This window comes from Silene latifolia, unplaced genomic scaffold (assembly GCF_048544455.1).
Source record: "Silene latifolia isolate original U9 population unplaced genomic scaffold, ASM4854445v1 scaffold_57, whole genome shotgun sequence".
In the NCBI taxonomy this organism is placed as follows: domain Eukaryota; kingdom Viridiplantae; phylum Streptophyta; class Magnoliopsida; order Caryophyllales; family Caryophyllaceae; genus Silene; species Silene latifolia.
This window is the reverse complement of record NW_027413480.1, coordinates 6,351,365-6,362,427: the sequence shown is the minus strand read 5'-3', so window position 1 is coordinate 6,362,427 and position 11,063 is coordinate 6,351,365. Positions and strand designations below refer to the sequence as shown.

The 11,063-nt window shown below is 38.6% G+C and overlaps 2 protein-coding genes across 2 annotated transcripts; both read right to left on the bottom strand.

Annotated features, from left to right (window-relative positions):
- Positions 1–3,162: 3,162 nt before the first annotated feature.
- Positions 3,163–4,731, bottom strand: LOC141639747 (uncharacterized). Its single transcript, XM_074448795.1, has 3 exons — positions 4,198–4,731; positions 3,985–4,101; positions 3,163–3,852 (listed from the first exon to the last, which is right to left on the bottom strand). The coding sequence occupies exons 1-3, from the start codon at positions 4,729–4,731 to the stop codon at positions 3,163–3,165; spliced, it is 1,341 nt and encodes a 446-aa protein (XP_074304896.1).
- A 2,292-nt stretch (positions 4,732–7,023) lies between these two features.
- LOC141639746 (uncharacterized) lies at positions 7,024–7,605 on the bottom strand. Its single transcript, XM_074448794.1, has one exon. It carries the CDS (start codon positions 7,603–7,605, stop codon positions 7,024–7,026), a length of 582 nt encoding a protein of 193 aa, XP_074304895.1.
- Positions 7,606–11,063: the final 3,458 nt, after the last annotated feature.

Sequence of the window (11,063 nt, the reverse complement as noted above, 5' to 3'; positions counted from 1 at the left end):
TCACAATTTCATAACCTTAGCCTTGCTACGAACACTATGAACACATATAATCGACATAAAATCGCACATTATTACAGAAATCGATCGCAATTTCACAAAACACAAAATAAGACGATTATTACGAAATTTCACTATGTCTAACCCTAATTTTTTCGCACAAATAGTTGGATCACATAAAATCAACATTAATAGTATGAACAATCAATTAAAACAATAACAATATGAACACATACAGACTAGACGTATTTGTTTGGCGAAAATTCAATTATTCAGTTTGATCAAAACTTAACCCTAATTTTTTGTTAAGAACGAAAGCCTAAATTAATCAGAAATCAATTAATAATTTCTTCATATCAATCAAGATAAAACAAGAACAAGAACAACAATAACATTAACAACAACAACATGCGATAACATCAATCACAACAAAAAAAAAATTAAAAAAAATAGCGAAAAGGGAGATCGATTTATACCTCTTCATTGTTTGAGAATCAGATGTAATAGAATCTTGACTATATTTTTCGAAGATATTCTCTTGAATGTATTGAAAATTTTGGTTGATTTTGAAAGTTGAAGAAAAGTTTGATTATACACTGCGACGGATTTGATGTGCCTGTTGTTCTTGCTAAATAATTAATTATTGAAGCTACTAGAGAGAGAGAGAGACAGAGAGAGAGAGGGAGAGGGAGAGAGATATTTAGAGAGAGAAAATGATATCAAAATTATGAAACGTAATATGTTATTTTTGCCCTTATATTAGTGCATTATTTTTTTTTAATTGGGGCGACGTGGCTGAACCCGGGCCCTTGGATCTAAAGATCCAATGGTGGAGATTCATAGGACGGACTCACCTAAGATATATATATATATATATATATATATATATATATATATATATATATATATATATATATATATATATATATATATAAATTGAATCATGCCAGACACCCTCCTTAGTGTGAGGCGGCTGAACCCTTTCTAAACCATTGGATCTAATTATTACAGATGCACCAAATGTTGACACGTGTCCCCTATATACATCCCAACTAACGCCTCACCCTCATTAACTCTTTCACTTTTACGCCCACTCTTTCTCTCTCTTCTAACATTTCATCAGCTCAACTATTTCAACTTTTTCGCCATTACTACCGAGCTTCCAACGAGCTTTCAACCGCCATTACTACCGCGCTTTCGACCGCCATTACTACCGCGCTTTCGACCGCCATTATTTTCCTCAGCTTAGGTACTTTGGATTCAATAGTATTCATTTCAATTCATCCTTAATTTCATTCCGTTTCTGTGATTCATCTTCTTTCGCCATTATCAGTGTACTACCGAGCTTTCTGTGATTCATCTTCTGCCTATTTACTTTGCTAATTTCAAGCTCAACTATTTCCATTACTTATTAATGGCGGTTGCATGCAGGTTTTAATCATTTTTTTAGCATCATCGACCACAATAGAAGCGCATAAAATCAATTGCAGACGATTTCTCCGCTTTTTCGTCAGGTCCTTCCCCTTGCTTACCTTACTACCACGATTTCAATTTTGGTTGGTTACTTTGTTACGTTCCTGTTTTTCCTGCGTTTATGAATCCTATATCTATGTTCGTGAAACTAGGAGGTCAATTTGTGAAACAACAATCTCACATTATAAAACCTGGACTGAATTCTGCAGGTCTTAATCGTTTATTGAGCATCACCGACCACAATAGGAGCGCATAAAATCAATTGCAGACGATTTCTAAGCTTTTTCGTATGTCCCTTTCCCTTTTCTGCTCTATTATGCTTTTAATTGAAGTTTTATTGTTATTATTCATTATTAGTTATGAGTCTTATGACTGATTTTATGTAACCTAGGTTTGTGACGAACCTCATGTGCACCAAATGTTGCTCATTATACCTTTGTTTCTGTGGATACACTTTTTAGTCTGCCTTTTGCTGTTGTTACTTCATAGTTAATTTTAGAAGTTTCGCTTCTATTTTGTGAGTTTTAGGATCCTTGCATTCTTCCGCTTGCTTGTATTTTGTCATTTGCTTGTCACTCTTTTGCTACGTGTTTTGTTTTCGAAGGTTTTAATCAATTTCAGTAGCTACTCTGTCTTTTAAAATGTGTTGTTGCTTGATTGTTCCATTGCTTCTATTTATACTTCGAATGCGCTTGCATTCTTCCGCCTAGCATTTTACTGCTGCTGTATATACTTTGAATGCGCTTGCTAGCTTTTAGTTGTTCTTTGCTTTCGGCTGCTTGCGTATTTGGGTTTGTGTGTCCCTGGTTGTCTTCTCTTATTATAGCCCTGTTTGTGTTCTCTTCTTATATTATCCATGACCATTTCACTCCAAGTTTCACAAAATTACCTTCTAGTTTCACTAACCAAGGTCTCTGATTCACACAAAAAAATAAAACTTTCATACGTAACCTTCTACTCCTGGACACAATGTTTGAGCATGTTGCATATAAATAATTTGACTATAAAATAACGCGGGAATTTTATACTCGTTAGGGTAGTTACTTCATTTATATGCACCCGCAATTTGTCAGCTTCTTCACCTAACCATTATATGCACCCTCTGAATCCATTTCTCTCAGTTGAACCCATTCCCCTCGTTCGCTTACTTGCACGGAATTCAGAATTCAGCAGAATGATTGTGTCTAACTAAACGTCTAATGTTTTTAATACTTTGAGTCTACAATTAGAATTTTTTCTTACGTATTTTGAGTTTTATTGTGTCTAACTAAACGTCTTTTATTAACTTGATGAAATGTAGGTCCATTCTATTTACATGTCAATTATGTTTCTCTAAATAAACATCTATGGAAAATTGGTGCAAGGGGTTTGTTCTGGATATTATAACAAAAGATAAAGCATACTTTGTTAAAAAATATGTAACTGAAAAGCAAACAGCTATGGGTTTTTCATTTGCTCCCTTAAAGGAAGTCAAAGTCAATGGGAGACGCTATCAAGCACAACATTCTGTTTTCAATAATAAAGATCTGATGAATGAAATATTCACACGCCATGATTTTGACGAAGATAAGGCAAACATGACCATCGTTTTTTTTTTTTGATGAAATGTAAGATTTCCATTAAAACTCGTAACACAAATGTTACAACCAGACCATTTTAGGTACATGCAAATTTCAGGTCCTATAATAGGACTTATACAATCAAACTTCTACTTCTTAACCATACATTATCTCCATGAACAACTCCTTGGCTAAGATATACTGCAATCCTAGCTTTAAGTTCCTTCTGGATCAATTCTCGCAATAATTCAGGTCCTTGTATTAAACCATCCACACGAGCCTTGTTCCGTTGTAACCAAATATGATAGAAAGTAGTAGATATCGCACTTAAAATCACACCTTTCTGTACCTGAGAAAACTGGCCATCAGCAATCCTCTGGAGAGGATTAGACACTGGTAGAGTAATCCTTAGAAATTTAGAGACTTCATCAAGCAATCTTCTAGAATACTCACAGGTTTGGAACAAGTGAGTATGACTTTCCCCCCCTTTACCACACAAAAGGCAGTCATCATCTGGAGCAATACCAAGAGAAAATAGCTTATCCTTGAGCATAAGAGCTTCCCTAGAAATGAGCCAACCAATGAATTGATGCTTGGGGAGACTCCAAGAATTCCATATCTGTTTATGCCAAGGCACATTCGGAAACTTGTGCCTGATTAGATCATAGCCACTACGCAAAGTGTAACCTCTAGCATCCAGTAGCCAATGTCCATTCTGGTAACCAGTATCCAATTTATCTTTAACCTTACAAACAGACTTCCACCCCCAGCTAAGATCACCACTAGGTTTGTAGTCCTTCCAGTCTTGGCCCTTTAAATAGACCTGGTTTACCCATTTCACCCACAATCTATCAGGGCTATAATAAACCCACCAAACCAGCTTGCCTATTGCAACAATGTTCCAGGTGAAACTATCCCTTATGCCTAAACCTCCTTCAGATTTTGGACATCATACTTTCTCCCACCCTACCATAGGCACTCTAACAAACTCTGCACCCCCATCCCAAAGATAGTTTCTGCAGATGGCATTAAGCTTATTCAGAACACCTGTAGGGATAACAAAAATGTTGATCTAGTAGCTATACAAAGCAGTCAGCACAGAGTTTACAAGAACTAATCTTCCTGAGTAACTCAGCTTCTTGGATCCAAAACATCTAATCTTACTGACCAGTTTCTCAACATGGATATTGCAGTCAGTTTTCTTCATTCTTCCACAAGTAATAGGGACCCCCAAATAAGTAAAAGGCAGATGACCTTCTTTGAAACCAGAAACTTGAAGAATATCTTGTTTTACCCAACTATGGACTCCATTAAAGTAGGCATTGGACTTAGTGGAGTTCATTTGCAGGCCAGAAGCACAAGAAAAGGTAGCAAAGGACCTTAAAAGAATCATTATTGAATTAACATCTCCTTTGCAAAAAAGCAATAGATCATCAGCAAACATTAAATGGGAAAGCTTCAGTTGACTACACATAGGATGGAATTTGAAAGGCATTGTAGAAGTTGTATGTTTCAAGATTCTACTCAAATACTCCATGGCTATGGTAAAAAGAATGGGAGATAAGGGGTCTCCCTGTCTTAAGCCCTTGGCTCCTTTAAAGTGACCAAATATCTCTCCATTCAATACAAGAGAATAAGAAGCAAGTAGTGATGCATTCCATAACCAGATCAATATTTGAGGAAAATTCAGGAAGGTTAGCATTTGTTTCATAAACTCCCAATTAACAGAGTCATAGGCTTTTTAAGGTCAACCTTGAGCATGAATCTAGGGGAGATAGACTTCCTATTATAACATCTGACAATATCCTGACAAATTAGTATGTTCTCCACTATGCTTCTCCCTTTAACATGGCCATCGTTTGTAGAAATTGGTCTCAACTCTTTCTTGTCCACCCAACTGCTATTCGTGTTGACATGGCATACTTGCGTTCTCTAGTCATAAATGATTCCATTGGTGTAAGGACTATTCGTAGGGGGTCCTAGAATAGTTTATAAACGATGCAAATGTTATAACGGTGAATCAGACAGTCACATTAATCCTCCATAATCACCAAGCAAAAAATCAAAATCGGAGCCCCAATCTTAACAATCTTGATGATATTGCAATGGGCCAACTTAAAGAGTTCTTGCGTGCTTTGGCTACACCATCTGAGGGACGAGACAGAGCAATTGGCATTGCTACAGAATTGCTACTACCTCATGAAAATTTATCTTTTCTTGATTTCCCTTCTGAGCTCGTCATATAGGCCAAGTTTGCCACACTTTTAGCCAATGTACTCTCTGTGTACTTAGGCCTTCATACCGTTAAGGTTAAGGTTTTACAGTTGCCCTTTCTTAGCCTTTTAGTAGTTATTATGTATAATTATGTACTTCTTTACTCAACCTTTTGTATAATTATGTAACTCTTTTGTATAATTAACCTTTTGTATAATTATGTAACTCTTTTGTATAATTATGCAACTCTTGTGGGAACCTTTTGTATAATAATGTAGTTCTTTATTTACCATTTTAGATAACAACATTTATCATGTAACCTTCAACTTTGTTTTCAATATTAGCATCAATCTCTTTTCTATGAAATTTTTTACACGCCCTTGGAAACGATTCCGTCAAAATAAGGGAAAGGGTTTAGGGTTGTATTAGGCGGATCCGTCGTAGCGGTCCACCTAATCCAACACTAAACCCTTTCCCGTCCCGTTTTAGGATACCCGACCCACTACTTTAAATCCCGTCCCACAAAAAAGGGTTCCCCCGTCCCCTCCAGGGCGTCTTTTTGTCTTCCTGCTACTCGAATGAATAGCAAGGGAAAGGGTTTAGGGTTGGATTAGGCGGATCCGCGGTACCGGTCCGCCAAATCCAACCCTAAACCCTTTCTCGTCCCGTTTTAGGACACCCGACCCCCTACTTTAAATCCCGTCCCCCAAGAAAAGGGTTCACCCATCCCCCTGTAGGGTGTCTTTTGATCTTCTTATCGCTCGAATGAGTAGGAAGAGAAAGGGTTTAGGGTTGGATTAGGCGGATCGCTCCTCGCGGATCCGCCTAATCCAACCCTAAACCATTTCCCGTCCCGTTTTAGGACACCCACCCCTACTTTAAATCCCATCCCCCAAAAAAAGGGTTCACCCGTCCCCTTGTAGGGTGTGTTTTGGTCTTCCTGCCCCTCGAATGAATAGCAAGGGAAAAGGTTTAGGGTTGGATTAGGCGGATCTGCGGTAGCGGTCCGCCTAATCCAACCCTAAACCCTTTCCCGTCCCGTTTTAGGACACCTGACCCCCTACTTTAAATCCCGTCCCCCAAAAAAGGGGTTCGCCCGTCCCCAGATAGAGTGTCTTTTGGTCTTCTTGCCCCTCGAATGAGTAGCAAGGGAAAGAGTCTAGGGTTAGATTAGGCGGATTCGCGGTAGCGGTCCGCCTAATCCAACCCTAAGCCCTTTCCCGCCTCGTTTCAGGACACCCGTTCCCCTACTTTAAATCCTGTCCCCCAAAAAAGGGTTCACCTGTCCCTCTGTAGGGTGTCTTTTGGTCTTCCTGTCCCTCGAATGAGTAGAAAGGGAAAGGGTTTAGGGTTGGATTAGGCGGATTCGCGGTAGCGGTCCGCCTAATCCAGCCCTAAACCCTTTCCCGTCCCGTTTTAGGACACCCAGCCCCCTACTTTAAATCTTGTCCCCCCAAAAAAAGGGTTCAACCGTCCCCCTGTAGGGTGTCTTTTGATCTTCCTTCCCCTCGAATGAGTAGCAAGGGAAAGGGTTTAGGGTTGGACTAGGCGGATCTGTGGTAGCGGTCTGCCTAATCCAACCCTAAACCCTTTCCCGTCCCGTTTTAGGACACCCGCCCCCTACTTTAAATCCTGGAACTTATTTTGTGAATCCTGGAACTTATTTTGTGAACTTTTTTTTTTTGGTAAAATGTGAGATGTATATTATATATCAAAAGAATAATAATTACAAGGACCCAAGGCTTTAGGTTCGAAACTCACTAGGAGCAAACCATACAAATCAAATTTCTAGACTTAACAACCAATTCTTCTCAGCACTAGACATGTGATCATTCCGTTTATATTTGATTCTATGCTTCACATTGTCCTTAATCAACTGCACAACCCATTTTGGACTATCAAGCATGGCATTTATCCTTGCATTATTCCTCTGCGTCCAAACATGGTAGTAGCTAGTAGCCAACACAAGAGCGTACACATTCTTTTGTACTTTTGACCCTGCAGATCTTACATCCCGTGTTGATGAAATCTGCAATCTGCACCAGTCCTTGATTTGTCTCGGGATAAGCTTGCTATACCCACAGTCAAAGAACAGGTGTTCCTGAGTTTCTGGTGCAGCTTCACAGATACAGCAACTATCAGAATTGCAGCAACCAATCCTGAATAGTTTCTCTCTTGTATTTATCCCATTATTCCTTATAAGCCAAGAGATCAAAGAATGTTTAGGGATATTCCAGCTGCACCATACAGTCTCATACCATACTTGTTTGGTTTGGTGAGGTCTCAGCCAGTCATATCCCCTACTTACAGTATATCCCCGAGCATCAGGCATCCATTTTCCATCAGAATAAGCAGGCTTCATGATTTCCTTAACTTTACAAATATTTTGTGAACTTATTTTGTGAATCGTGGAACTTATTTTGTGAATCCTGGAACTTATTTTGTGAACTTATTTTGTGAATGCTGGAACTTATTTTGTGAATGCTGGAACTTATTTTGTGAATGCTGGTACTTATTTTGTGAACCTTGGTACTTATTTTGTGAACCTTGGAACTTATTTTGTGAATCTTGACCATAACATTCTGAAACTTGTAACTGAATTGTTGTATACTTTCCTTAGTTTGCATTTCCTTATTAATGAAATTTGCTGTATTAATTTAAATAATAAACAAACTAAATATAGTGAAGTTTTCTTTATTTTGTGAACTTATTTCCCTTGCTTTACGAATAATGGACTTTACTGAGCAGTAGGAAGCAAGCCAAGCCAGAATGAAGCGACGTGTTGAACCACCTACTGATTCTACAAAAGCACCTACTGAAGCTACTGAACTACTCTCTGAGCCAGCTACAAAAAAGAAAAGAATTTACAAAGACAGACTGCTTGTGTTGGGGACTAGGATGTCTCCTTTTGGTTTTTACAATTTTAACAACCATGAGACGAGTCCACCTTCTGAAAACCAGATAGAAGCCATCAAACAAATGGGCTTTGGCGGCCTCTTACACCTGAAAACCGATCTTATTCCTGGAAACTTAGCTTATTGGCTAGTTTCAAATTATGACCCCTTAAAAGGATCGTTGTTTGATGGGAAACTTACTGTTTTAGAAAAAGATATACATCTGTGCTTGGGATTGCCAATGGGTCCAAAAATCGTCGTCGAAGCAAAAAATGGAGATAAGTGCCCTTGTTATTTGTCTGTTTTGGAGAAGTTCAAAAGTCAATACGAAGGTAGTTTCATTGAGGTCAAAGACATTATGCATAAGCTCTCTACACAAAGAGATGGTGGAGATGATTTTAAGCGCAATTTCATCATTTATATCTTCTCGGCTCTTTTAGGCGGTGTTGTAGGGAATCGGACAAGTTTGAAACTTCTTAAAAGTTTGGTAAACACTGACTTGATCTCCGAATTCAACTGGTGCAATTTCATCAAACGGAAATTGGCTGCCCAATTTGAGTCTTGGCAAAAGGAGGAGTTCAAGACCAAAAAGCTGAAAGAAAATTGGTTTGGTGGACCTATTATGGTCTTGGTTTTCATTTATCTAGACCGATGTATCTTCAAATCACGCCTTGTTAATTGGAAGTTTCCAACACTCTCAACTTGGACAAAAGAAGCTATATCCAAGAGACTTAAGGAGGAAGTGAATGACAAAAATTCGGACAAGAAAACTTTCGGTAGGTGTTCTGTTGATCCTCCAATGGTGATCAACCACCATATTCCACATCATTCACAGTTGGGTCCTCCTCCTCCAAAAATTGAGCTTGGCCAGTCTTCCAAGTCAACAATTCAATATAAAGCATCTGAAGCTGAAGCTGTCATTTTACCTCTACCTGGGAATGAAAATGCAGGCACTAGTGAGTTTATCCATAAACTTATGCATTCTGAAAAGGCAATGGCTCAAGCTTTTATGGACTACAAATCACTTGCTATTCAAGCTCCCTGCAAACTGCCTTCAACAACAACAGTGAAGAAACTAGTTGCAGCTATAGACGGTATGGCAGAAGGTTTTAAGTCATCTCAACAAGAGGATGATGCTGAAAATGTGGAGGATGTGAAGAATGAGGAAAAGGTCTCGGACATTGTGGATGAGAATATCGTTGAGAAAGTGGTTGACAATATTCATGAGAATGTGGACAAAGGTGGGTAGAATGTGGATAATTTTTGGGGGTGGTCTGAGGCTGATTTGTTGGAGGCATTGGATGTGATGGGTAAAGCTTTACAATCAATAGCGCCACATCATTCAACACCACCAAATGCAGAATACCCATCCTTTAGGCTCCTAGCAGCTGATGACCATTTGTTGTCTCAACCTGAACTTGCAACATCTTCTCAACCTGAACCTGCCACATATGCTACTGTGGATGTCATCCTTCCTTTTACTGAGCCCACTCCTTTGGTAGGGAACACATCCTCTCACGCTATTTTGGATGATGTTCCTCCTGTCAAGGACGTCACTGAGCCCACAATTATTGTTCTAGCAGCTACTCCTACTCCTCTTACTACTGTGGTACGGAACACAACTCTTGATCATCATAATGTTATTGTCCTACCAGATACTCCACTTGTTTCAACACTCGATAAACCATCTCTCAAATGATATGTCAGTAAATGATCTGTCAGTAATGTCTATATTCGTCGTTCTCCACGTCATTTGGCAAAGTTGATTGCCAGTGTTCCTTACAAAACACCAACTACTGCTGCAATCCCATTTGCTTTATCTCCATTACCAATTGAAGACGATGTTTCAGTTCGTTGTAAGAGGAGGGTTGTAGTTCCAGCGGAAGTTTTCCGATCGCCGTATTTGTAAAGAAATCTTAATATTATTAGGGATTTGAATCAAGCTGAGAAACAAGTATTAGATTTCATACTTGGCGAAGCGTATGATGAAACGGAGATTCTTTTCCAAACTCAATGTCAAACTTTGACAAGGAGCCAGTTGAAGAGTGTGGCTGAAGGCGATCAGATATCTTCTCATGTCGTAGATGTTTATTGTGAGATCTTAAATAGTAATGAGATATTCAGATCCCGGACTTCCCCTTCTCGTTTATTTGTGCCGTATAGAAATGAAAGTGTTAGTCTTATTACTCTCTACTTTATCCAATTCTCCAAGTCTATTTTACGTGATGTTGACTTATAATCGTTACTCATACTAATCTTATTTTTTGTTCCCAGTGTCTCGACAATGTTGATGTTTCTGGAGTTCAACTAGTAAGTCTTTGATTTTGGTCTGCTTATATTTCAATATAAGTTCATTTTTGTCTTTTTTTATTCACTGCATTTTTGTCTTTTTAATTAAGTGACTTTTTGTCCTTTTTTCAGGTTTGCGCTCCAATAGTCTCCGCCTCATGCCCACCTTTCTTGATTTGTATCGACATAAGAACTAAAAGTAGCAAAATGCAGTAGCAAAATGCAAATCATTCATCCTATGAAAGGCACATCTGTTGATTATTCTTGTGTTATACAACCTGTGGTACGTTTATTGTTTCCATTTTGCTTAGGAAAATGTGTGTTATTCTGATTCTACTAGGAATTGACTTTGTGAATGTAGGACTTTATTTTGTGAATCCTACACTTAAGGTTTGTGAATCTTATGTTACAAGAAAGCACTCTTATCACTTTAACCACTTATGTTGACCAAGTTTCACAAAACAAGCCCTAAGATTCACTAAACAAGGTCTGAGATTCACCAAGTAAGGAAAAGGGAAGAAGTGACTTTAACCACATATGTTGCCCAAGTTTCAGAAAACATGCCCTAAGATTCACCGAACAAGGTCTGAGATTCACAAAATAAGGTCTGAGATTCACCAAATAAGGAAAAGGGCAA

What these genes read in the sequence shown, in the direction of transcription:
- LOC141639747 (XM_074448795.1), bottom strand. Translation starts at nt 4,731, where the DNA reads ATGCTAACCTTCCTGAATTTTCCTCAAATATTGATCTGGTTATGGAAT. An exon ending in ATATCCATGTTGAGAAACTG is followed by an intron (nt 4,102 to 4,197) that starts GTCAGTAAGATT and finishes TATAGCTACTAG; the next exon opens with ATCAACATTTTTGTTATCCC. An exon ending in CTATGGTAGGGTGGGAGAAA is followed by an intron (nt 3,853 to 3,984) that starts GTATGATGTCCA and finishes TGGGTAAACCAG; the next exon opens with GTCTATTTAAAGGGCCAAGA.
- LOC141639746 (XM_074448794.1), bottom strand. Translation starts at nt 7,605, where the DNA reads ATGAAGCCTGCTTATTCTGATGGAAAATGGATGCCTGATGCTCGGGGA.